Here is a 27,770-nt window from a genome sequence, read left to right as displayed (position 1 = left end):
CAGCGGATAGCATGTGTGGCAAAACTAAGGGATAATGCGGAGCTAATAACAGAGTTATACATATTCAATCAGTCAAAACACGGGAAGTACGAAAACATATTTTGTGAAAATGTGGCACAAATGGTAAGTTTTGCTTTTATTTGTTTATTAAATGTTAAATAGCACAGTGATGGAATATGCAATATGACTGACTTTGTTCATTTGTACGGTTGTGCTAAAGGGCGAGTCTAGGTTTAACAGTTTTACGTTATGGCGTGCTCTCCCTCAGAAACCGGAAAGAACATGCTCTAAACTTGGTAAGGGAGATGGGGTGGAGGTGGGGTCCTCCTACAGGAACATTTTGCTATTTGTATAAAACAATTAAAGTGTAATTTATGCATACTTGTTCTACCATATTGTTAATAAAACATGTCACTTGGACAGTATGAGAGCCAGTAATGGGTCTGCCACCCTTGGATCCGCTAGTGGTACTGTTGCCTACATAATCACGTATTTTCTATACTACTTGAAATATATTTTATACGTATGATACATCTTTCGTATACGTTCCTTTGTATGAATTTGATATTTTTCTGTTCATAGAAGTTAAATTTAAATAATTATGACATTGTTAACCGTCCATTTGAATCCGCGGTTGATTTCGATTAAAAATGGCCGAGGAGATCCGATTGCCTTCGCCATTTTATCTGTGTCAAGGTTAACATTAATGGTAGCCCAGAAAATCTGATATATTTGAATTGCATATAATGAAGTCCTAATCGATTCTATTTTCTATTTCAGGTGTACATGCATTATGTTCCTGCTGTTAAGGAATGTGTTGGTGACTTTCCAAGCAGAACTCGCCCTCACATATGGTAAGCATATACATGTATAAGCAGGAATCAAGCTACGCTTCATTCAACCTAGGACCAATAATCGTACACCCAGATTTAACGCGAATCTGAACCTGCCACGTCGTATATATACACTTCACCCATTTGCCCTTTTAAGGACAAACTTCATTTATAAACGATAACTTTTGCTAGATACGTATACACTTAAAATGGTTCACCCGCAATGCTCCCTTAAAGCGATATAGTTTAGCGGTATACCAATCGGAACACCTCGGCCATTATCCAACCCGAAGTTTGCCGGAGATTACCGAGTTGTTACGATTGGTGGTATAGGAGTCGGCCTGTCACTAATGCGATCGTGACTTGCCCTCTCAAAATTGACACTTTACTATAGTCTAGTACTTGGTCGCAATTCATCGAAAAGCTATTATTCAATTACTTAATGAAACGATGTTACAACCTTTCATTCTAGCATGGTTCAAAATGTTAAATAATGTATATAATAATATAACATTATGCAATTGTACCTATTATTTATTTCTTTATTATAAATCAATGTCGATGATTATTATTTATGTATCCTTTTCAGAAAAAATACCGGTATAACCAGTTTTAAATGTCAGTATGTCCTCTCATTGATAAGAGTGGTATATAATATATATGTATGTATATATATATTAAGTTTATTTAAAAGCAAGAATTTACTTCAGTAATTAATGAAAACAAGAAGTGCACTCAACTATTTTGCATATTTAATGATTATAAAAGAAAGTACACACAACTAATTAAAACACACACGCACGCACGCACGCACGCACGCACGCACGCACGCACCCAAAAATGGGAAAGAAGAGAGAACATCCTTTCTATTTACAATACACACACTATCTAAATAGTGTACTCAGTTGACTAGGAACTTGAAAGGGTTGTTGACGACCTGAGAATGAGCTAGTATGAAATAGATTGAAGCAATGGTCTTTTCTCGACAGATTGTGCTTCTGACGGCAGAGTGACGGTGGAGAACCCCGATACGGATGTTTACTCTTCCGCTACCGCTGGCTCAGGTCAGACCGTCTGTGACGTCACACTGTCGGATGACAAGACTGAAATATACATCGCAGGCTGTCCGAAGGTATGCTTCTTTGCACATATGATTACTAACATCAGGCCCGAGTTTCTCGAAACTTCTGAAGTTCTTTATAACAGGATTAAGCTAATCTCACTATTTTTCTTTGCATTTACTTCGCGTTATATCAACTTCAATAAGAGTTATAAGACTTCAAAAAGGGAATTACTGTTATGGTTATCACAATAAAACATATTTTATTTACCGAAATCACATTTAAGTGTGTTTTGTCTAATTGAAATAAGCTACTTAAGCCTATAAAGCTTAAGAAGTTCCGAGAAAATGGGGCCTGATGTTTGAGACCGTTTAATTATCATATTGTATATTGATTCATGTTCTGTTTTGTAATGCATTGCATAATTATAGATGATTCACACATTTTAGCTAATAGTTAAACTGTATACTTACATATTAACACACATTCTGGCCACAAGGTTTGCACAGAACGGTGGTTGGTTTAAGCACCACCAAAGAAGGCCCGTTTTTTTCTGGAGAAGTATTCATAAAACATTAAGTCATAACCGAACTTTATACCTCATTTTCTTCAGTGAAGTATCCTATTTAATATTTCATATAATAACTTAAGAATATCTTTAATATTTTATTTGCATTCAAAATACATTCACTAAATTAATAATGTAAAAAACCAACAATGATGTTTTTTGATCAATATGATCATTTTAGAAAATTGACTTAAGTTAAGAAATTACTTACGATAAATTATGAATACCGCCCCTGGCGTTCCGATAAGTAATTCACCATGTTGATATTATGCATAACCTCCACATCTTTTCCCTCAGGATGCAGAGATTCTTCTGACCCTGAGTAACCGGAAGTCCACTGGGGGTGGGGTGGTGGGTGGAGGAGGTGTGTCAGAGTACACCACCATCATGTGTGAGGAGATTAGCGACGAGGGTATTATCTTCGGAACAGGGCTAGAACTGGCAGTGCCAAAGTAGGAAAATCTACCACCCTTGTTTCCTTAAAGCTGCACTCTCACAGATATACCATTTTTACCACTTTTTTAAATTTTTGTATTGAAAAGAGAATTTTTTTGCGTGAATATCTGCAAACCAATGATAAAAGATTGCTAACAAAAAAATCGATCGCAGATTTTCATATTTCTGTTAAAAATTAATGTGTTATGGCTTAAACCGCTACTAACGGTTTAAAGCTGCACTCTCAGAGATTTACCGTTTTTTCCAACTCTTTATTTTTTTGTCTTGGAATTAGCAAATCAATTTTGGAGAGGAAATATGAAAATCTCTATCCTTTTTCTTGTAAGCAGCCTTTTCCATGGATTTTCCCAAAAATTGGCTCGTTTCAAGACAAAAAATAACACAGTTGTCAAAACGTTCAATCTGTGATAATGCAGCTTTAATGGATGAACAAAATGGTCTGGTTCGTAGCTGTTAACGCTTGACGTTCGGAAATGAAACCGTGTACTCTCATGTAGATTTGAAACAGATCACGTGCTGTTGGACTTGAGTTTATAAGAATCTATAAAATTGAAGTCTCATTTTTATTACTATTTTTGTTTTATCCGTTTAAACCATAGGTGGCTGTATCTGTCAGGGACTGACATGCATTCCTTTAAATAAGTGGACATTTGAACACTTAAAGATTCACTCTCACTCCCAAATCAGATTTACCACAATTAATGATATTGTTTGAATATTCCAAAAAGAATGAATAAATGTCTAAAACAATGGTTTTTATGAAGGAAACCGAGTTAAATTTGAAATAAATGCTCATAAAATTCTACCTTATGAGATTATAATAGATCACATTAAATATTTAAGCATTCACCAATCATTTAATATTTTTGCGCTTTCTGCAATCAAGTACACGGTTATAATCTTATCTTGTAACACATATTTTCCATTAAGGCATTATTTAGTAAGTAGATAAAGGTTTATCAATCAAAATTGATGTTTGTTATACATGTGTATGAATTGATTTTGAATAAGAGTGTCACTTTAACATGTTTGAATATAATTATATATATTTTAAATCTCCAGCCGCGTAAGGCAATCGTGTACGTACATTTCAGCATTGTCGCCTCCACGACCAAGGCGCCGCAAACCGGGCCGACGACCACTGTGACGCCCCATCCCCCCGTCACTCCGACCTTTACCCTCACATCCTCTCTTTGGGACTCCGACATGGTACAGGAAGTCTCCGTTGCCACTCTCGGGGAAGCGCTAGTATGGAAAATACTTGGACCAAGTAAGTGTTTATTAATGACCAGGGGGCCGTTTTCAGTAAGCATCTTCGTAACAATTTTCAACTAAGTGAAAAATTGCCTTTTTTTCTCATTTGTACACCATGAAAATAAGCAAGAAAATGATCTAAACAGTATATGTATATGAATAAATCGGATGAAAAGTAGCAGCTATTTAAAATAATCGTTGTCAAAAATTACTAAATTCTCACTTTGTTGAAAATATTTACTAATATGCTTATTGAATACGGCCCCAGGCCTTCTTCATTATTGAATACGGCCCCAGGCCTTCTTCAATAGTACCCATGGGTCCGACTATCGGACCCATTCTCAAAGCAAAATAAAAAATATTTTTCCCATTCATCAGAAAAAAATCCCAATTAAAAGTTTTTTCATGAAAGACTTTAAACCTGTTATGGTTCATTCAACATCCTAATAAACTATGTGCTGTAAAGTTTTGGGGATAACTGAATTTAGAAATCGTTGATTTTCATCACATTCAGAGATCAGCATGAACTCTTATCTGTCCTGATTTTTTAAAATAGAAATTTACACCCCAAGGATTGATTTTTCAGCAGATTCAGGTCTTTTGAAAGGGAAAAACTAATATTCAATAATTTCATCATTTGCAGGAGACTGAAAAGCTTGTTCTTTTTTAACTGTAAAATTTCCCAATTTCGGCATATTTCGCAACGCAAATTTTCCCAAAATGTTTAGTGTCTTTTTCCCAAAATGGGAAGAAAAAAAATTGCCCTGCTGGCAAGTAAACACTATTTTTCATGGATGTTTTTGGCTTTGGCAATTTTATAAATTTTGTCGATATTTCAGCCTAAGAAATAAATCACATGTTGCATTAGGTTTCTTTGACGTTTCTCATGATCCATCTAATGGATATCGAAACATGCCGAAACAACTGATAGCTTCGTTGTGAAGTATATATAGTTCTCTCACCCTTTGATAATACACATTCAAAATCATCATCTTTATTTCGTATTTTAACTTATTCGTCGTTGTCGCCGTTCGACTCCGCATTCGGAACACCTCGCCCATTTTCCATCGAAAACAACCTCGGATGTATATGGACGGTTAACAATGTCAGAAATCTTTATTTATAACTACGCTTTAAATAAATCGCGCAGTAATTTCAATCTAGCTGTTTAACTTAATGACATTACTCTTGGGAATCTTAAACATTTACACAATAAAACACTTTATTGGCAATCAATTTAAATCTAGTAATACAAATACATGTCAAGAACTACACTTTTTTAATACCATTTTTTTTTAAAAATATAACGAACTACTACCAATGTATCGGCATACATCCAAGGTTATTTTAAATGGTAAATGGCCGAGGTGTTCCGAATGTCGCTTCCGATGATGACGTATATTAATATAATTGTTAAAAGGTCAAGGATACCAATTTGCGCCTCGATCCTGCCGTAGTTTGTTTGGCTACTGTCGTCCTTGTCGCCATTCATGGAGGTGGCTACATGTTGACCCCCTAAATTTACAAACAATTTAAGGCCTTGTCAGGCGTTCTGAAAAGTTATATCAGGTTAACGTATTTTTTGTTTTGTAAATTTTAAATCCAAGCTCAAGTAATTATTTTTGCTTTTGAAATAAGATACTAAAATCTGGGACGCTTAAGATTTTTTTGAGAAATTCGGTTTTTGGTGCCAGCTTTTCACAACTACATGTATTGAGAGAAGTAGTCTTTTAATAAAAAATAGTTTTCGTTTAACTTCGTACTTAGCATTTTATTTTATATTGATCAATTTTTCAGGCCAGTACGACCTGTTGCCTTACAATTGTATAGGCTACGGCGGCAAAGAAGTGGGTGGGGCCAACTCTATCCAACTCACAGACGAATCAGGGTAAGAAACAATTCATTTCGATATTCAGAGCAGAAAAAATGCAATTTAGATTCAATAATCTGTATTTATTTGGAGTGTTGTATGCCCCCTGAGCGGTTGCATATAGTATTCGCACTGTCCGTGCGTGCAAACGTATGTCCGTCCGTCACACAACTTTCTCCGTAGGAATGTCAAACTTCAGTGATAGTTGCCCTTGACCAGTAGATGACCACTATTGTGTTGGGAGTCACTAGGCTGCGGACAACGTATGGAATGGTTGTACCTTCAATGGAAGGTTGCTAATGGCCAGCGATGACACCCTTTTGGAGGTTACTAGGTCAAAGGTCAATTATGAACGCATTTTGTTCTTAAAACATCTACATTGGATAGTCTTTCACATGTTTTCACATGTGACAGTCACTTTTAGTTTTTTTGTTTATATCATTTTTTTGTTGTTTTCAAAATGTCATTCTCTTATTTCCTTAGATGCACAAGGTCAACTAAGTTTATCCAGACGTTTTCCGCCTTCGGAGGCAGCCGGTCGACCGTCAAGACGACCTTACTGGTGTTCAAGTTCATCGCCCATGATGACGTCACACTTGTATGCAGCGTTCGCATTTGTAAAGCAGGGTCTGCCACGTGCGCTTTGGTACGGTGTTATAGCCTTTTACGATAATTGTATCATAATGAGCCGCAAGATCATTGGAAATCTTTCGGAAATTGTGCGTGTCGTCTGCGAATCACCTCTGACACGTTGGTTACGTTGTCCGGTTTCGACGACGTCGTTTCTAACACTTTAATTTTTTGATCACCCGTTTGTAGAGTCTTTAACTTATTGACAATTCTATAAAATAACTTCATGGACTTAAAGGATTCAAAATCTTACCCACTAAAGGTCAATAAAAGTCGGTCTGTAGTACACGGACGTCATTTCCAATGCCTACCGTACCCGAACATTGTTTGGTCATTAGTTTTCTTTATTGTTGTAGATAGTTAATATCAATTTTATTTTCATTGTACTGAAACTGATTTCTTTTAAAAAGTAGAAAATAATAGCACATGATTTTAGTTTTCGGAAAAAATAGGCATTGTCGTTTTGAAGCACTTATGATAATAAAGAGTAACAAAGATGAAAATAATTTAGCTTTTAGAATTTCATTTTCATTAAAGTGATGAAAGCTCAGTATTAAACATATATTTGGATATTCTTCAGTAATAATTATAAAATATAGACATGGTTTTGTAACATAGGAATCCTTTATTTTCTGCATTTTCCGAGGTTGGGAGGTTGGGGTTGGGGGTGGGCGGTACCATATTTATGCCCCCCTTCGAAGAAGAGGGGTATATTGCTTTGCACAGGCATGTCGGTCGGTCGGTCGGTCGGTCCGTCGGTAGACCAAAGCTTGTCCGAGTGATAACTCAACAATTCCTGGACATATGGTCATCAAACTTCACATGAAGGTTGGGCCTGACCAGTAGATGACCCCTATTGATTTTGGGGGTCATCGGGTCAAAGGTCAAGGTCACAGTGACCTTAAATGGTAAAATAATTTTAAAGCTTGTCCGAGTGATAACTCAACAATGCCTGCACCCATGACCCTCAAACTTAACATGGAGGTTGGGCCTGACCAGTAGATGACCCCTATTGTTTTTGGGGGTCATCTGGACAAAGGTCAAGGTCACAGTGACCTGGAATGGTAAGGTTGTCCGAGTGATAACTCGACAATGCCTGCACCCATGGCCCTCAAACTTGACTTGGAGGTTGGGCCTGGCCAGAAGATGGTCCCTATTGATTTAAGGGGTCATTTGGCCAAAGGTCAAGGTCACAGTGACCTGGAATGGTAAAAGGTTATCCGAATGATTACTTGACAATGGCTACACCCATGGCCCTCAACCTTGATTTGGAGGTTGAGCCTGGCCAGAAGATTGTCCCTATTAATTTTAGAGGTCATTGGGCCAAAGGTCAAGGTCACAGTGACCTTGAACGATAAAAGGTTGTCCAAGTGATAACTCAACAATGCCTGCACCCATGGCCCTCTAACTTGACATGGAGGTTGGGCCTGACCAGTAGATGACCCCTATTGATTTTAGGGGTCAAAGGTCAATGTCACAGTGACCTTGAAAGCAAACTCGACAATTCTTGGACCTATGGTCATCAAACTTGACATGAAGGTTGGGCCTGCCCAGTAGATGACCCCTGTCGACTTTGGGGGTCATCAGGCCAAGGTCAATGTCACAGTAACCTTTAACGCAAAAAAGTTAACAAATCTTCCCCCACTTATTTCTCAACAATGCCTGAACCTATGATCATTAAACTTGACATGGATGTTAAGCCTGACCAGTATATCACCCTTATTGATTTTAGGATTCATAGAGCCAAAGGTCAAGGTCACAGTGATCTTGAATGGTAAAAGGTTGTCCGAGTGATAACTCAACAATGCCTGAACCCATGGCCTTCAAACTTGACTTGGAGTTGCATCTGACTTGTAGGTGACCCCTTAGTCATCGGGTCAAAGGTCAAGGTCACAGTGACCTTGAACGAAAAAAACTTGTCTTGTGATAACTTGACAATGCCTGCACCCATGGACCTCAAACTTGACATTTAGGTTTCTGGTGACCAGCTGATGACTCTGGATTTTGAGTTCATAGAGTCAAAGGTCATGACGGTCATAACACACTTTATCCTCACACTTTAATGGTCATAATCTTAAAACAGCAACAAATCAGCTGTCATTTCTGTCCATGCATATTTCATTCAATTGTCCATATAATCCTGACAACATGGCGCTCAGGGGGGGGGGGGGGGGGATAATGTTTGACAAACATCTCTTGTCAAATATGAATATCTCAAGTTAAAGTGTTTTAAATCTGGAAATAAGTTGCTTTCATAATATATATTTGAATAAGATAAGTTTCCATTAAATTGTTAATAGTGCCCATTAGGGTCCGTAATCCTTAAAGCTGCACTCTCACAGATTTACCAAGTTTACAACTTTTTTATTTTTTGTCTTGGAAAGAGCAAATTTTTGCGTAAATATCTAAATACCAATAATAAAATACTGCTGACAAAAGATCAGATCACAAATTTTCATATTTCCGTTCGAAAATTAATGTTTTATGGCTTTAACCGTTACTAACGGTTTAGGAAAAATGCATAAAACATCAAGTTTTGAATATAAATATAAAAATCTGCGATCTATTTTTGTCAGAAATCTAAAGCTAAAAATTGCTCGTTCCATGACAAAAAATAAAAAAGTTGTCAAAACGTTTCAATTGTGAGAGTGCAGCTTTAAATCAAACCAAGTTATGCAGAAACTAAATTCAGGTAATAAAATACATATATCTACAGTATGAAAATTAAATTGATTAAAAATAATGCTTTAATTCCGTTGATGAACATGTGCAATAGTTATTCAAAAGCATCCTTAATTACTTTATTTCACAAATTAAATTAATGTTAATTTTAATTGATTAACCAATTTATCGATTGATGTGAACATGTAAAGTATTGATGTATAATCCTATTCTGACTTAAATGGCTATTGTCTCAGATTAGTCTCGTTCTCATTATTGTGAAATATGTAATATACCAATTAAGTCTTTGTCATAAATTGTGACATAAGTGTTATTTTTTCTGGATTTTATGTTTTAAACGACAATGACTATGATATAAACATGTTTACCACTTTAATTATTTTTAAAGGAACTCAATCATGTTTTATATGGTCTTACATGGAAGAAAATCATATTGAGTGAAATGCGAATAAAATTCTTGTACTAATAATAAAACATCACAAAGATTTGCCTGAAAATAACCCAGTCAAGCTGACTGACGCTATTGAACATCGAATATTTTAGGCTGCTCCAAGTATCTGCTTTTTATTTTTGGGTGTTTGCTTTTTATTTTTGGGTGTTTGTTAATAAATGTTACCTAAAAATACATTTTAACAAATTAAAACAAACAAACATTGCAATAATAAGGTACGTGAATGAGTCCCTTTAAAAATGTAAAAAACAACAACAAAAGACAAGAAGATAACACTCATCTTGAAAGGGGAATAATTCTCCTTGTAAACATGTCTCACCAAGGAATCGTAGCTTCCCTTTAACCAAACTATCGGTGAGGAAACATTTAATAAAGAAGAATATGCGTTTTATTGCCCAGAACTGTGACAGTCGTCGCCGTCGCCGTCGCCGTCGTCACTCCCGACGACGATCGCTGCAGCCGCTTAGGAGAGCCAGTGTAGTATCCCATCTCAGGATCGTGCCGTCATCCGCCATGCGCTTTGGTAAGTTGTTGTAAGTTCATCTACTTCTCATGGAAAGAAGTCGAGTTATTGTTATGACTTCGTCGTCGGCATTACCATCGTCGTCGGATTTATCATCGTCGTCGGCATTTTATTTGCCGTCGGCATTGTCTTTGTCGTCGGCATTTTTATTTGTCGCCGGCATGGTCTTCGTCGTCGGCATTGTCTTTGTAGCCGACATTGTCCTTGTCGTCGGCTTTGTTTTTGCCTTCGTCATCGTCTTCGTCGTCGGCAATTTATTTGTCGTCGGCATTGTCTTCGTCGTCGGCATTTGATTTGTCGTCGGCATTGTCTTTGTCGCCGACATTGTCTTCGTCGTCGGCATTGTTTTCATCGTCGCATTGTCTTTATCGTCGGCATTGTTTTTAGTGTCGACACTTTCTTCGTCGTCGGCATTGTTTTCGTCGTCGGTATTGTCCTCGTCATCGTCGTTGCCTCCTTGCAATTTCTTATAATCGCAGGCCATAGGCGTAATACTTGTTATTTCTCAATTTGTGTAGTTTATTTAATTGTTAATTGTTGTATTTTATACGTTTTAAATTAGTTTAAACCTTATACATTTAACAACGGTTATAAAGAATGCTATATTAACTTAAGCTTATTCACTGTTTTGGCACGATGTTGAGGGTGAAGTCTTATTTTGTGGGTTAAACCGACATGTCTGGCTTTGTGTACATCAACCAATCTGGTGTGCGCCTAGGCCGGGAATCGAACCCGGGTCGCCTAGGTGAGAAGCGAGAGATTAAACCACTCCGTTCTAAATTCATTATACGTTTTCGTTATTCTCCAAACTTAATGATCTTGTTTAATGTAACACCCTGTTCCAATACTGACTGGTTAAACTCATCGGATAATTATTGAACACATCAACATTGAATTTTAAATGCATGTTCACTTTGACAAAACAAACATGTATATAAATTTATGACGACTGATTATCCTTTATTATATTGGTATCGTTTGAAAGGGGTTAATTAGTTAAAAAATGAATAAATTCATATATAAAATATACCGAAAATAATTTATTGGAAACAGGCTTGTTTGGACTCATTAAATGGACACTTTTCAAAATTCCATCGGATTTCAAATGAAATATAAAAAAAAACAATATTCGAACTGCAAAAGTAAAATCAACAATGTGTTTTTGTTCCAGCATTTATTTTATATTTACTTCATCAGTAAGTTTTACTTCTTTGAAATATACCAATATGATATGGGGTCACCAGAAAGCACATTTTAACATTATCAAGAATTCCTCAATAAAATGATAATTATAGAATCGCCTTTATTGAATTGGCAAATAGAATGAATATCAGAGGTCAACTACAGTTTGGCAATGACTTGAGACGTCCCCCTTACAAGTATAACAGCATCGCAACCGGTTGGCAACGCTTGACCTATTTTGTTTCAATCATTGGTTACAGGACTTTCTATACATGAACATCAGATGTCTTAAACCCTAGAGCATCAAGATACATGTAGTTAACATCAACCTATTTTGTCCCAGATTTCTGTATATTCTAAGCAAACATATGCATGTTTCACTCCTGTTTCATCATTTAAAATTGCAAAATTGTTAGTATGCGTGTAAGGTATTAAATTAACGTTGTGTAACTCTTCTTTAAGACTTTAATTTTTGTTCCAGGCTTTTCTCCCGCGTTGGTGACCTTAGCCTGCCTTCTGTCGAGACACGCATTTGTGTAGTCGAATTACTTGTATTGAATAAAAGGAATAAATTGCCCAAACTGCACCAATTCGTTCATCTTTATCACATTGTCTTTCCTATAGACGTATTGAGAGTTGATTTCAACTAATATTCAATGCGTGCGCCCATTTAATTTATGTTCATGCAACGAAATTTATAAAATATCACCTTTCAAGTATTACTTTGCGATTTAATATTTACAAACAATGAACAATACCAATTTTGTTCATTGTAAACAATTTGCAAGACTCGTGTATCATATTCAATGATATTTTAATCAATCCCCTCCGTCAAAGAGCTGATTATAATCTCAATCTTGGCTTTAAGACAAAACGGCATTAAAACAAAGGCCGTGTCGTATACTGCGGTTCCAATGACATACATTACAGATGTTTTATCCAATTAATTATATTGATTACTCAGTTCGATATATTATTTAGGAAGTGTAGGCAGAAAACGGAAATTTGATGAATTTTTGTTAATAAACAGTCTGCATTATCTTAAACATAGATGTATGCACCTCTTCATGTAAAGTTAAATGTTCAATGAGGAAAATTAATAAGATGGAATATAAAACGAAAACTGTAAAATATGAACACTTCTTTTTGAAGGTTGTGAACGGAAAAACAGAATAACAATTTAACCATTTCATCTTTACAATAGTTTAAGGCTGTTTTAAGCAGAAAGTTTGTTGTGTTTTATTATTTTGTAAATCAACTAAAAAATTTTGATTTAATAATACACACGCTTTAACTTTGACGTAATAGTAAGATTACGTATGTTCAGCGCTGTACTTTAACACGCTTGAAATAAACGAAAGAACGCTCGGTGTTAAAAAAGCTGGGATCGTTAGTGGTACATAAACTTGTCACGGAAACGTTCATAAACAATGGCAATCTCGGGTGACGATGAGAGGAGGCTGCGACGAAACTGGACGCTTCTGAAGACGGAACTTCCGGTAGAGGCGCTCGTGCATCGCCTCGTGGACGAGGGTGTCCTGGGGCCTACACAGCGGTCCGAGATCACCAACGTGCTGCCAAATACACCAAGCATGAGAGGTTCATTTTTAAAAAAAAACACATCTTAAATAAAGCATTCCCTTTTTAAAATATGTGAAGTCAAGCCTAATTGAAAATTCGCTAAGTCGACAGTATTTACCTCAGGTTGACAATATGCACTGTTAACATCAAGGCAGTCAATATTTATATAATTTTCCCGATCGGTCAATAAATAAAGACAACGAATTCCCGATCGGGCAATTAAAATTAAGCATTTGTGCTTAGACCGCAGACAGTGAAACGAAAGTAAAAACAACAACAACAATGTGTTTCCTTTTGTTTCACTGCTTGTCAATTGATTAAAAATTTTATTTCGGAGTAAACCTCAACACTTTCGAAAAAAACACACACAGAAAGTCCTCTTCTTGGGTTTACCGTCAAGTTGTAATATTTTATTTCTGAAGTACTTAGAACCAATTTGTAGAAACGCCTTTCAAATAACTAGATCGAAATAGAAATTGGAACACAAAGAATTAGACGAAAGTAATTACAATGTGTCAACTCCTTCCTAATAATTCAATTAAAGAGGGCAGCTTTTGAATTAAGCTTCTAAAATCATTTCGGTTAATTTCAGAATGGATGGTATTGAATGATAAAAACAATTTGCAATTTGGTAATTTGGAAAAAATAGTCTTAATATTGGATCTTAAATGAGTTGCCTTTTAATTAGTACTGATTTTATTATCCGGGAGGTTGTATTCAACACGCGTGGATTTTTCCCGACCAAAAGCTGCAATGCAATCATTGGTGTTCGCTCACATTTGTGGGCCAGTTACTGTAGCTCTATATCATGTAGAGCAGATTTGACGGTAAAAACAAACATATATATTTCCGTAGAGCATATTTTGTCAGACGACATGAAACTTGGTACAGTCGTTTGACTTTCATAGATAACTCTGTCCTCTGCGCATGCGCAAGGTAAATATGATTGAGGCTGTGTTTTTCTTGATGCTGTTAAAGCTTAAAGCATGAACCAGAATTAAAAAAACAAAACATGTATAGATATATAAAATCGTATTCACAACTTTTCACTTTACAATTACAATATTATTGTCATACTTGGTATGCAGGAAGTGTTATTCAGGACTTAAATGATTTTGCGTTAGATACCAAAAGGGTAAAGTCAAGGTCACTGTTACTAACGATACCCCCCCCCCCCCCCCCCCCCAGTTGAAATTAAATCTCACAACGAAGGTTGAAATTCTCTTGTCAATCATTGGAAACCAGGTGTCATCGCATTGCGGCGTTTGTTGATTACTTGTTAATTTTACTTTTATTTGCTTTTGACAGGTATACCTTACATCATTATTGTATTTATGTCTTAGACAAAACGGCGTATAGTCAAGTGCACTTTCCTATGATCGAACTTGCTTGTGATAAAATATGTTGATATATGAAATATTAAAAAAAATACTTGTCTGTTTTAGTGTAAAACAGTAATATATTTCAAAGACTGAACAACTAAAGCTATATTTACTTTGGTATTTTAGAGATGAAATATTTTGGGAGTTTAAACTGAAACAAACACTTTTTTCTGTTTATAATATGACTAAAAGTATATAAAATGACAGAAAAGTACGCCAAACTGACTAATGCCTATCGATTGACCGAAACGGAGGATAACACAATTCAAAGTTTAAACTTTCTTAATTCAGCCGAGAAGTTCTTGAACGCTGTGATACAATCCGGAAGTCCGGGTTACCAGGCGCTTTGCCGCTTTCTCACCGAGCAGACAGATAATCGATTCGCCCGGGTCACCGAGGCGCTTGGTATAGCGGGTAATCACGGTAACAACGCCCCAACAGGACGCCCAGTCACCGGAAATAATGCACAGCACCGTAAGACGTTTTTTTTTTTATTTATTTTGAAATGACTATTGATAGTTTATTCATTTTGATGAAATTTACGATACCTGTTGTTCCAGTACAACGTGTACTGAAGTTATAAAGATTTTATCTTCAGTTTTGGTTTTAAAGCCAGCTACTTTTCCTTTTTCATTTCAGCCGCAGACTCAAGACCGTCAACTGCGACCGTAAGTAAACTACCTTATTTTTAATATTTATTGTTCTATTGTTGCTGATTTCCAGTATTAACATTGCTTTAAGCAATGAAAGTATAACGTAAATGAACTTAAACAAAACGGGTTTTGAATTAATTCTATTCTCAATAAGTTTCAATAACAAATACTTTTTGAATGTCCTCGATGCAAACATACCTTTTTCTGGTCAACGTCGTGTTATTCTAACAACTTGCCTCACATATAATAGAGCAGTGGCACTATCAACAGCGAGACTGGAGAAAAACACAGACGGCACCTGCAGACTCTCCGCTCTGACGACAGCCCCCACAACGTCATGGGTCAGGCACCTGTCGCCACGGTCGCGCCCCAACCGGCCGTGCATGTCCCAGTGTCAACTGCGCAGGCGCCACCTGTAGTGACGTCTCAACAAAGCAGCATGGGAGCGGAATCAGCCAGCAGCACTCCACAGGCCCTGTTCATTGAGAGCCGCATGGCCGCTGGAAGTGAGGCATCGTCAGGTCGAGCAAGCCAGAGCACGATATCGCTTTCGTCCTTTAATTCGGAGTCCACTGAAGAGTTCGGGTCCGCCGCGAATACCCCACAACAAGCGTCTGGATGCGGGGAGCGCGAGGTGGCTGTGACACCAAACAACACCGGAAGCGGAACTAGTGAAACCAAGGGATCGGATACGCCGATGGACATGAAAGTTCTTGAGCAGGAACTGGTACGCATAGCTCCGACTATCAGAGACCTATTTAAGAAGATACATCAACAGACGACCGGCGGGCTTCCGACGAGCGACGAGGAATTGCAGAAAGTCAAAGAGGAGAACGAGCGACTCCGAAAGACAAACAAATCCCTAATCGAGAAACTGAACGCTTTTCAGCAAAAGATCATACAGTTGCAACTTGATAACAAACGCCTGAAGGTATGGACCAAATTTCTATCTTGATTTTCGTTTCAATATCTCGCAGAACACCTCAAAGTTTGTTCTTTATTATGCCACAAAACTGAAATGAGTGTACACACATAAATAACACAATCTGATGATCCAAAGGTATCACGTGACTATCAAAATGCCTGTATTGCGATTAACCATTTAGTCTTCAACAAGTACTACGTTGCATTATTTCGTAAACCGCAATTACTTCCCTTCCATTTTAGGAGAACAGCGAGGCGGGGCGCGTGCGCGGTGACGAGCTGCAGCAGAAGGCGGTTGAGCTGAAATCCATGGAGCGGCGGCTGGAGGAGCACCGCGCCGCCTTGGAGGAGAAGGAGGCGGAGCTGAACTCACAGCTTCGAAAGTTGGAAGAGATAGAGGAAGAGAACGCCGCCCAGCGGGAGAAAATTGACAAACTCGAGGAGCTTCAGGACGAAGGTAGGGAACGATTTGGGTTTTATTTAGAGGATTGTTTTTTGGTGGGATGAATGATGAGTAGGTTTGGTAGTCATGACGTTTTTGATTAATGGCATCTATGAACTAGTAAAGGTCTGTGTCGTGGGGGTCATGATTGGGTATGGAGGTTTAGTTCGGGAGAGGGATCTTTGGGCGTAAACTTTATACTCAGAAAAGCGAATGTGAATCTAATATTTTTGAAATATTGTTTACATTACAAAAGAAGTAGTTAGATTGTATGTTCAGGGTGAATCAAAATAATGAGGTCGTGACAACTTAATGTTAATTTATTAAATGGTTAAAATGTAGAGAGATGCGACAGATTAATGTACATAATTATGTACAATAGCACATTGGAGGGCGTTTTATATATTGAGACGAATAGGTTGGGTATACTTTAGAAGCAGATTGTTGGGAAAACGTTGGTGGGACGAGTGTACCTGTATGGGTGAACGTATGCAAGTTACTTAATATTAAGGGCTTAATATTGTTATATCTCTATGACGTTAACAGTTCATTAACACAAGAAGCTACTTGTTAAACCATTACCAATATTAACTGGACCCCTTTATGGTGTGTACGTTCGGAACATAAATTTAAGTTTACTTCTGTATCTGCCTTCCAGGGATCATGGAGCGGAACTTGCAGCAGGAACAGATCTCCACCCTCGTGGAGGAGAAGGAACGGCAGCGGGATCAGATAGACGCTCTTGAGGAAATGCAGCGCGCCGGCGAGAGCCGCCTCGTCTCGCTGGAAGAGCGTCTCATGAACCTTGAGCAGGCGCCGCGCCGTCCCGGTCGCCAGAGGCGCGTCATGTCGCCGCCCCGGAGTCACTGGATGAATGGTATCATGGACCGCTCGCACCACGCCAACGTCAAGTACCAGTCCGAGATCAAGTTCGATCCTCAGAGAAATGGCTCCAAAAAGACGTCAACTACGGGCAAGGCTGGTTGGCCGTTCATCTGATAAACGAATGTCGAAGGCTCGGGACGATTTTAACGAATCCGAAGGTGGCTGTATCAGTCGGACAGTGATTTTGATATAATTTTAAAATCACAAGTATAAACAGTCGAAACCCCGTTGCTTCGAACTCGTTTGGCTCGAATTTCCCGAGACTCGAGGTATTTTCGTCGGTCCCCGGAAGTTCGAGCAAACGAGCTTCGGCTGTAATTATATCAATTATGTTATTTCATTTCTGACTGATACTGCCAGTCTGTTTCAGGACTCTAGATTACCTTTCACCTTAAATCGTCCAGTTGTAACCGAATCGGCCATTTAGCTAATTTGAAGTTTGTTTGATGCGATGGATGACGTTTTAGAAAATCTTTGTTAATCTTTAAAGGTGAACTGTTTGACGATGTGATCATGTATTGAAATGAAACAGGTACAGCTGAAACAGTTGTCTATAATCTTGCTAGCAATACTGCAGATCACAAGTGTATCCATTAATTTTCCGGAGCAGAAACGATTTGAAAGTTAACAACTATGACGTTAACAACGTTGTTAACAAATACCTGACCACTGTCACTGGTAATCATAATTATTTATTTTCCCTTTTCATAACGGATTTCACGGTAAAGGAAGTAAAATAATAAAACAACTGCCTACCGACCCAGCCCATGGGAGTCGGGTAAGCTCTTGTTAATTGTCACGTAGTTTTTTATTATGTTTTTAAGTTCGATTTTGCTCGGAGAGATAAAAAAATCTGAATTCAAAATATTTCTTGCATGATGTACATTGATATGTGTAAACATTGTGTGAACTCGTATATTTTAACGTTTTATCTTTATGTTTACATGCTCTTAAAAAGAAGTGATTTATTTAGAAGTATGACATTGCTAGAATTTTTTTTGGAAGAGTCAACGAACGCATACTATTGTATTTCGGACTTCGAAATATTTATTAAGGTGTTTTTAGCCAATAAAGATTTTTAAAATCATTTTGTTTATAATTAATGTTAAGAATTATGTGTAAACGTGAAAGGCACCAACAAAGAGGTATAGCAAATATTTTTTATTAAAGGTATATATATAATTTTGCAAAAATAAAATTATCAAGAAACAAAAGATATAGTGAGGTTGTCCTAGATTTTATAGAGATACAAACTCTGACCAAGTTTCAAAAAGACTGAGATAAAAATGCGCCTGTAACAGTTAAAGTGGTGTCGGTAGTGGTTTGGCAGCTGTTTCTGCTGATTCTGCTGCAGCAGCTGCAGCTGCTACTCATTATGATGATGATGATGATGATGAGGATGATACATAATCGGTGTTTAGTCTTTTATCTGTTACAAACAAACGCTCTCTTTTCATTTATGCTGGAGCGGTTTCTTGTCCCTAAAATGTTTCAAGCTGGCACAATTGCAAACTTGCATATTTTAAGGTGGGTTTTTTCTAAAAAAACAACAGTCATCTTTAGTGACTACTCTAGCTTATATTACACTTTACTCACATTTATCTGGAGTACTTGAAATGATGTATGAAATAGATACTACGGAAATTTATTCCCTTGGTATGATAAAGAGTATCATTATGATCAAGGCAATCTTCGTGATATTTGTAACCCAAGCTGTTTATATCCTGGCTGCGTCTTGTGATGCGCAATGCCTTAGCCTTGATTTTCTATACGGCAAACTGAGGGAAATCGGTGAGGCTGCAAATTGCACTGAAACGAACGAATTGCAACAAAAGGAGAACGAAGAATTTAAAAAAGCAGCTGTCGTCTGCAAAGAATAACAACATTGGTCTTGTTGTCCTTGAAAAAAGGCTTTATGAAATAAAAGCATAGAGCGGACAATTCCAACATCGACGAACGAATAGCTGCCGCCGCAGATACTCTTACGGAAAGATATACTTAACGGATATAAGTTTTCAGAAACTATTTTGTGATAGTTGTATTTTGTGTTTTTGTTTACTTTTCATTCTTAGATATACATCTTTCCAGTTATTCTGCAATATTGTGTATTATTATTATGAGGACCAAGTCAGCAAAGATAATTCATCCTAAACAATATCCTACCATTCATTTCACTTCGAATTTAATAAGAAACGAAACATTAATTCAGTTAAGTCACATCTTTTTAATTTAGCTATTCATCTGATCATGTTGAAATTTATTTAGGGCACATTTAGACACGGAAAATTCGGTTTTATGATTCGTTATTTTTATTATTCCTTTGTGTACAACAAACAAGATCATATTCAGAGCAAAACTTTGTAAACAATCTCTGCCCTTGACCACTCAACAAACTGTCGTCTTCGATACCGTTCAGGACAACGTCGGCAACGCTTACAACTCTTATAGTGGCGTATTCACGTCCCAGTTAAACGGAACGTACGTGTTTCAATTTGCCATTGGCAACTCAATTGCAAAACCGGGAGCAATGTTTTTGAAGAAGAATTCTGAAGTCATCGACTATGCTATCGCAGGACACACTTCTGGATGGAACATTGCAGGAAAAACGGCCTTCCTCTACTTAGAAGCCGGAGATACTGTGTATGTTGTCGGTGAAGGTCACGTTGCCGGCACATATGGTACCGATAGACATCACTCTAGCTTTTCAGGAGTGCTGATGCACGCTTGTTAACTCAATAAGACAGCTACAAATGAACATTTGAGATGCAATACTTCTTACTATGGACTAATTAGGCTTTAGTTATTTTCAGTTGCCTGATCCAGACTTGTTTAACTAAATGGACGTTTTTCAATAAATACCCAACCTGATACATTGTTGCTTAGTTACGAGGTGTAATCCTAAGTCAGGTCATTTTGGTGAGTCGGTTGGAACATTCCAAACATGTTGGTTTTAAGGAAGTTATTAATAAATGATGGATACATCATTGTATTGCATCCCTTGAGGTAAACGGTGCATCTTGTCAACGGATGCATCACTTCCGAGGCTTTAGTGTTTGCCGAGGGTTTGCATTTGCACTTGTAATGTTCCCCTTAAGTGTGTGTGGGGTTTTCATTTTATTCTAAAGAACACAACTTACTTCATTTCATTCTTTCGGAAATTGTTACGAATCCCACCATTGTCGTCTGATACCAATATATATATTTATATATATATATATAACGCCTAAACGATACAAACGAAACGGTAGAGGAAAAACCCTGTATCGCATCGTACTTTGGCGCCAGCGGATAATAGTGCGCTAGCGTGTAACAGCGTGGAACAGTAAAAATTGGTGGAAAAACACCCGGACATTTGCTTAAATGAAATTGAAACTAAGAAAAATGAATTTATAAAGCTTACATGACCATGAAGCAAATTTTAAAGTATTTTACTACCGTTTATACTAGATTACTTCTGGTGTTATCAACCTACAAGTAAAGAGCATTACTTTAAGAAAAAAATGCATTGTCAGATTGGTGGGCTCAGCAGCTGTAAGATTAATAATATTTCACTGTTTGTTGTTGGTGGTAAAAATGAAAATTACACACAAGGGGGAACGTCTTGCATCATGTCGCACTGTGATCAAGAATAATAATTTAATAAGTTATTGCTGCGTGAATCCTGGATGACATTTTTGCTGTTGCAATCAGAAATGGAGAGTTGTTTTCGGCTTTTTCATGAGCTGACAGTGTATGTATTGATCAAATTTCATGCATGGGACGTTCACAGTTGCTGGTGGTGTTATTGAATTTCTGTTTAGAAATCCGACCCACAAATAAGCATTGTGAAACCTGGTTATCCCACATAGTTTTTGTATCAATTGCGAGGAATTTGCTTGCTTAACATCGATACGTTAACAAAATAAACGAAAGTATATCATTCATAAAGGTATTAAAATCAGTTGAATTTAGTCGGTATTATTGCTCTCAATGAACTATAACCGCATGTGAATGATCTATCTTGGACTATTTTAAGGCCCAAAAATGTGTTTGCTTTAATATGTTCGGGATGTTGTTTTACATCTTATTTTCAATTATTGAACACACAACCCTTTCAAATGAATCCAAAATAATAAGGGGTCACCAAGCATCCGAGGTTCACGTGTTTGTAATCATATCCATGGCTTGTTCTGTTGGTCACGTAACCAATTTCACATTTTGACATAAGCTTCAGGAGAGTCACGTGTTTGTAATCATATCCATGGCTTGTTCTGTTGGTCGCGTTACCAATTTCACATTTTGACATAAGCTTCAGGAGAGTCACGTGTTTGTAATCATATCCATGGCTTGTTCTGTTGGTCGCGCTACCAATTTCACATTTTGACATAAGCTTCAGGAGAGTCACGTGTTTGTAATCATATTCATAGATTGTTCTGTTGCTCGCTTTACCAATTTCACATTTTGACATAAGCTTCAGGAGAGTCACGTGTTTGTAATCATATCCATGGCTTGTTATGTTGGTCGCGTTACCAATTTCACATTTTGACATAAGCTTCAGGAGAGTCACGTGTTTGTAATCATATCCATGGCTTGTTCTGTTGGTCGCGTTACCAATTTCACATTTTGACATAAGCTTCAGGAGAGTCACGTGTTTGTAATCATATCCATGGCTTGTTCTGTTGGTCGCGTTACCAATTTCACATTTTGACATAAGCTTCAGGAGAGAAGGAACAATGCCGATATTCTCTGACATATTGGGTCTGAATTTAAGACTCAGACAGGCTATTCCTTTAAAACACTTATGAAACACATTTTCTACCATTTTGTTTTAAAAACTAGTAGTTTATGATTTTAGAATGTGCTATTTGTAATTTGCACAACAATTTTCCCTAACCTTATACTTTTGGATGCAATTTAAAATGAAACGAAGATTTGGTGTCTTGAGTTTTGGGTCAAGTCATTGGTAACCAATTGTTCTGGTCTAGGTATGGTGTTTGTTGGACTAAATGACATCGGCAAATCAAATTAACGAAAATGTTATTTTAAGATGCCACGATGCATCACTATTTTTTATAACATGATTCATTTCTGAAATTGTCTAGTCTATAAAATATATCTTTCATTTCTTCGTTATACGCGTTTTAGTCCGATAAAGAAAGTTTGCATTAATCAAAATGGAAAATGAATATCTTTCTTATGGGGAAAACGTCAAAATAAAGCAAAATAAATGCTTGAACAGATTTCCTTCAATTCACTTTGAAATATTTATTCTGATCAAATTGATAAACTTAAAGCTGTGGATCTTTCAATGGTACTTAAACAGCTTCAATTATTGGTATAGAAGGCAATTACGCCATACTTCCTTTTATAAAGGTATAGTTTTATCTAATTATAAAACTGATTGCTTCAATTTTGTCTGACAGCTGGTAAAAATTGTATGGATCCTATAGAAATATAAAGTATAAAATTCACGGTTTCGTTTGAACCTGTATTTGTCATGCAAAACTTTTTCAAACACGGGGCTGTAGGTAAGTTGTTTTGATAAGTTTCATTCTCATCGCTGTTCGTTAATGCAGACTGCAGCTATTAACGTTCATTCTATTGCTAAATAAAAGGTTTGGCACTGACCCCTGGGGATTTATCAATGGAGAAGCTTTACTTTAGCGGATATAATCACTCATATTGGGAACACTCTTCCCGGGAACGGCCTTTTATTCCTTCCAATAGAAAAACAGTATTTTGCAGTAAGTGGATCTCCTGTTAGCGCAGTGGTTAGCTCGCTCGCTTCTTGCAAAGGCCTCCGGAGTTCGATTCAGGCCCGGGCGGATTTGACTTTGGTTGGTAGTTACCAAGTCGAGAAAGGTTTCTCCATGGTACTCCGCCCCCTACCCACACATAAACTATTAACTTAAAGTCATGACTATTCAGGCAATGAAAGCATGTTACCCCTCAAACGCATAGCATTGTGGCACATCTGATGATGTAAATGATGAAAAAACTTCCTGACTTCGGGCATCGACTGTTTATGGTTAGTTTATTTATTAACTCTGACAAAGATAAGTTAAGATGTCGTCTTATTCTGTACGGACCGGAATAATATTATTTGCTTTGCGCAAGATCACAAATTGTTTAAACCTTTGAAAATTATCATAGTCTTTCTAAAACAATTATGATTTAATCTGGCTAATGCCATACACATAAGTAATATTCATCCGAAATTACTGTAAAAGACATTGACACATGAAAGGACCATACGTAAAACTGATTACTTCGACACGTGTTGCGTAAGATAAATAATTTGATAACTATAAGGAGCCTAAGAACAATAATAATCAAAACTTTAAAATTATCTTTTGTAAAAGTGTTACCTGAATGAGGTATGATTAGTTTAAACTGTTATGGTAAAATATTTAAGAGAATCATTGTACATGAAAATCTTGTGTAAATATTCAATCCCGTAACATAACAAACAGAAAGTAAGTGTCGAAGTGAAAAGTGATATATTCAATACATTCTGAGTTAAATAAAAATTGAACGTGTAAAACTAGCACATACATGGATGACATACTCCCAATTTTCACATTTCTGCACAAGAAGCGTTTCGCAACCAGACGACAAATTAGCGCTTCAGATTTTCCGCTATAAAAAGCCCCGAGTTAAACTCTGTCTAGGAATACTCTGTCTAAATATTGAGATCGAACGATGCCATAATTGCGCTTTTTATAACAAAAATGTCGTAAGCATATATTTCCCTGGGCGATAAATGTCAAACAAATATTGAAATAGATCATTGTTAATAAGTAGAATTAAAACATGTGCAAAAGATAAACATTGGTGATTTTTTTGATACTCGTATTTTATATACTAAACAGATATATATAACAATTGAACAAGGTATTTTATATTTATATCACTGGAAGCTTTTTTGGTCTTGATATATTTGATTTCTGGCAAGTAAAATTTGGAAAATGTACTATTTATTCTTCTGTTTTGACGCAATATCTAGCAAAATAATATTCCATTGCTTCTCTCATTTGATGTACATAATATTGGCCATCTTAATGGTCCCAGCTTTTCTTATGTCATTTGCATACTAGAGCTTTGAAAGGAGTCGTTTACAAAGTATATGGTGGTAGCGATTTTTGTTAGATTTTGTTGAATATTGTTATTTTACTTACTTTTATGAAGTAACACCAACGAAAACTGGAAGAAACTTCATTTAACCTGATGTTGTCAGATATTATACTTTCAATAGTGTTACTTAGGCCATTCCACAAGAAAGGGAATAATGTGTCACATTTACAGATTTACATTTTCGATGATGTTTTATCATTATTGCAAACCTTTTGTTCTCATTACACACCAACAAAAGTGCATGTCTTACCCTATAGAACTTGAACGAGTCCCTTTAAGATTCAAGATTCAAACATATCTATTAAGTTACGTAAACATATTGCTTTTGTTACATGGTAAGTTTAGTTTACATAATATATGAAGTGACATATACATTTCTAATCAATTCATTGCATATTAAGTAAATAGGTGGAGGAAAAAATTAATTAACATATGCCTGCATATGTAACAATATCAAATGAGGTTGGACTGCTATGCTATTCAACCAACAAAGAACAATTTAAATCCATTACTTTTATTACACTTCATGCAAATTATTATTATTAACATTAAGATATGGAAAATATTTACAGTATCCTGCATTTTGATTGACATTCGTGCGCACACATGAAATAACATACAAGAAGGGAATAAACACTCATTATTTTAAGCACTACTTTAAGGCATACAACGACGTATTTGTTTGCGGATCGACACCTTATCTGCGACCATGATTGTCATTTATTACCCCTATAAGGCGGTGGTTGTAATATTCATGAAAAATATGAGATTGTGTATACAAATCATAGGAAATGCTTTGTGTCTGGGGACATTTTCTTTTTAAAAAAGGGAAAATGTAATAAGATATCCTGTTAATGTAAGATTTATCATTCTGTTTTGGATGCTATTGTATTCTTTGTTCTTTTGATTTAAGCGTTGATAGAATAAATACTGAAATTATATGCCAAAATGTGACACATTTCAGTCAATTCTTTGAAAAATATTTCATTTTCATGTTAGAATCGTTTTAATCTTAAAGCGGTAAAATAATATTTTATTTGCGCATGGTCACAAACTGTTTTAGCACTCGCACTCTAACATACTTGTGTATTTATTTTAAATACCGTTCACAATATTCACAATTATCCAAAATTATTTGACAGTAAGTTGTTTGAAACATAAACGAAAAACCTATTAAGATGTTTATTTTCAAACATGCATCGTAAATGAAAACTAAATGAAAACTATTTATTTAACATGAGTACGATATCATGGATTTTCACATGCTTATCTATTCAAAACAGCTTCCATCTGGTCTGCTTTGGCAAATACTGTTACACCATAAACAACATTCATCCGGAATAACTAGACTGTAAAATAGATTGAAACATTTAGGGAAAATAACGTAAAACAAAATTTCAAAAAGTGTTGCGTGAGTGAAATTTATTGATATTTAATATGAACACAATGATATTTATTGTGATTTTGGCTGCAATTAGATTCCAAATGTTGGTCGCGTTTCCTGAACCTCAGTGCTCCAACTACGATTTCCAAGAAAAAATTCTGGAAAAAACGGTGCGAATGGAACTGCACATAGAGTTGTTAGAAAAGGAGAATAAAGAACTGAAAAATCAGCTGTTATTGACACAGAATAACTACAACGTTGATCTGGCTGCCCAAAATGCAAGGCTGGGTGAAATAGAAGCGCAGATACTCGCGAACAGTTTAAACACTGAAAAACGAATTGCTGAAGCCGCAGAGACTATTACGGAAAAATATACCAATGGTTATTGTAAGTACTACAACTCTTTCCCGTGCTGGTCATGTTTTGTGTAATTTTATTTTCCCTTTGTAAAAAATCAGTCGCACACATTATTCTGCTGCAGAATAACGTTTGAGTAATAGTTTTGCAAAGTTGATTTGATTTGGAACAATGCTCAATTAACATTTGATAAGTACTTAAAGGTGTATAATATCAATTCATATTGGACATTTTTAGCTATAGATCTGATATTCTGAAGACAAACTTCATAATCCGTCTTTTTATGAGCTAAGCTTATTTTTTTATTCCTGTAGGTACAAAACACAAGATCATATTCAGAGCAACACTTAGTGCGCAATCTTTGGCATTGACCGCTGGGAAAACTGCCGTCTTCGATACCGTTCATGCAAATTTCGGCAACGCTTACAACCCTATCAATGGTATCTTTACACCTCCTTTAAACGGAACGTATGTGTTTCAATTTTCCATGGGTAATCCAACTGGAAAGCCAGGACGACTTTTCTTGAAGAAAAATGCAGAGTTCATCGACTATGTCATCGCCGGGCACACTTCTGGGTGGAACATTGCAGGAAAGACAGCCTTTCTCTACCTAGAAGTTGGAGATATTGTGTATGTTGAAGGTACCGGTCACATTGCCGGTACATATGGCGTAGACAGTATTCATTCAAGTTTCTCCGGAGCACTGATGCACGCTTGCTAAAGACCATTGTTTTAATTGTTTGTTTTCAGTGGCATGGGGTCAAATTGAGTTTTGTGTTTTAGCTGATAAATCAACTGTTTAAGGAAGTCTATATTGGATTCATTGGAAATATTCCTTGGGTAAATAAAAACTAAGTAAACTATTTGCCAAGCTATAGTATGTTTGAACATATGGCAATTGGTTAACAACTATTGTGTTTTTCTGTTTTCTGATCTTTGTTTATGATAAATGGTCATGAAAAATACATACTCCAAGTTCATTATTATGAAGAGCGTGATAAGGACCTTTATTTATACAAAAAGTCGTTATTATTTTGAATTCTGCAGTTTTATGAAATATTAATTATTCTTGTTTGCAGTGTTATGGAATAAAAATAAATTCTAACACCGAATGCATTTTAGTTTCATTTGTCTAAACCGAGAAAGAGTCTATGGTATAATGGTAAACGTTCTGAATTCTTATGTTGTTTTATTTTCAAAACCTTATTTGCCTTTAAACCATTTCATAGTTTGCTTGATTTTGCTCCAGTTCTTCTAATGCATCTAATGAGCTATTATTGCTTTATAAAATGAGGTATAGTCAGTGTAGTAAAAACAGCAGCGTTATCTGGTTAAAGGCAGGTTATGATTTAAATTACAATACCGGCAAGCCACTTTTTCTGCCGTTTGTGTGTAATCAAACACAGCTCATTCATTTCAATAATTATATCCCTGTGTTTAGTATGTTCCCTTTATGTTAGTTTTAACATATTTTACAACGATTGTGAAGAAAATTATGATATATGATAACTTGAACTATGACACTCTCGATGGCACGAT

The 27,770-nt window shown here is 36.3% G+C and overlaps 3 protein-coding genes and 1 long non-coding RNA gene across 4 annotated transcripts; all 4 read left to right on the top strand.

Annotated features, from left to right (window-relative positions):
- Nucleotides 1-35: 35 nt before the first annotated feature.
- On the top strand, nucleotides 36-1,848 carry LOC128221873 (uncharacterized). Its single transcript, XR_008259011.1, has 3 exons — nucleotides 36-123; nucleotides 781-854; nucleotides 1,823-1,848. It is a non-coding gene; the product is annotated as an uncharacterized LOC128221873 (long non-coding RNA).
- On the top strand, nucleotides 1,849-12,088 carry LOC128221412 (uncharacterized; the record flags this gene model as incomplete). Its single annotated transcript, XM_052930023.1, has 7 exons — nucleotides 1,849-1,965; nucleotides 2,760-2,914; nucleotides 4,013-4,188; nucleotides 5,970-6,060; nucleotides 6,526-6,688; nucleotides 10,205-10,328; nucleotides 11,992-12,088. Coding segments are annotated over 7 exons (885 nt in total), but the record flags the coding sequence as incomplete, so codon positions are not given.
- A 419-nt stretch (nucleotides 12,089-12,507) lies between these two features.
- LOC128221357 (translation initiation factor IF-2-like) lies at nucleotides 12,508-18,464 on the top strand. The gene is made up of 6 exons (XM_052929957.1): nucleotides 12,508-13,109; nucleotides 14,765-14,947; nucleotides 15,113-15,141; nucleotides 15,377-16,057; nucleotides 16,294-16,507; nucleotides 17,151-18,464. The coding sequence occupies exons 1-6, from the start codon at nucleotides 12,941-12,943 to the stop codon at nucleotides 17,489-17,491; spliced, it is 1,617 nt and encodes a 538-aa protein (XP_052785917.1). The 5' UTR covers nucleotides 12,508-12,940; the 3' UTR covers nucleotides 17,492-18,464.
- A 7,392-nt stretch (nucleotides 18,465-25,856) lies between these two features.
- LOC128221143 (uncharacterized) lies at nucleotides 25,857-27,210 on the top strand. Its single transcript, XM_052929599.1, has 2 exons — nucleotides 25,857-26,261; nucleotides 26,546-27,210. Exons 1-2 carry the CDS (start codon nucleotides 25,928-25,930, stop codon nucleotides 26,950-26,952), a joined length of 741 nt encoding a protein of 246 aa, XP_052785559.1. The 5' UTR covers nucleotides 25,857-25,927; the 3' UTR covers nucleotides 26,953-27,210.
- Nucleotides 27,211-27,770: the final 560 nt, after the last annotated feature.

Source organism: Mya arenaria, chromosome 16, assembly GCF_026914265.1.
Source record: "Mya arenaria isolate MELC-2E11 chromosome 16, ASM2691426v1".
Classification (NCBI taxonomy): domain Eukaryota; kingdom Metazoa; phylum Mollusca; class Bivalvia; order Myida; family Myidae; genus Mya; species Mya arenaria.
Note: the sequence above shows the minus strand (reverse complement) of the source record. Positions and strands in the feature narration are given on the sequence as shown.

Excerpts from the sequence above, each read along its gene's own strand:
- LOC128221357 (XM_052929957.1), top strand. The coding sequence starts at position 12,941 with ATGGCAATCTCGGGTGACGATGAGAGGAGGCTGCGACGAAACTGGACG. Across the intron at positions 15,142-15,376 it reads CAAGACCGTCAACTGCGACC|AGCAGTGGCACTATCAACAG; the intron begins GTAAGTAAACTA and ends CACATATAATAG. Across the intron at positions 16,058-16,293 it reads TTGATAACAAACGCCTGAAG|GAGAACAGCGAGGCGGGGCG; the intron begins GTATGGACCAAA and ends CTTCCATTTTAG.
- LOC128221143 (XM_052929599.1), top strand. The coding sequence starts at position 25,928 with ATGAACACAATGATATTTATTGTGATTTTGGCTGCAATTAGATTCCAA. Across the intron at positions 26,262-26,545 it reads AAAATATACCAATGGTTATT|GTACAAAACACAAGATCATA; the intron begins GTAAGTACTACA and ends TTATTCCTGTAG.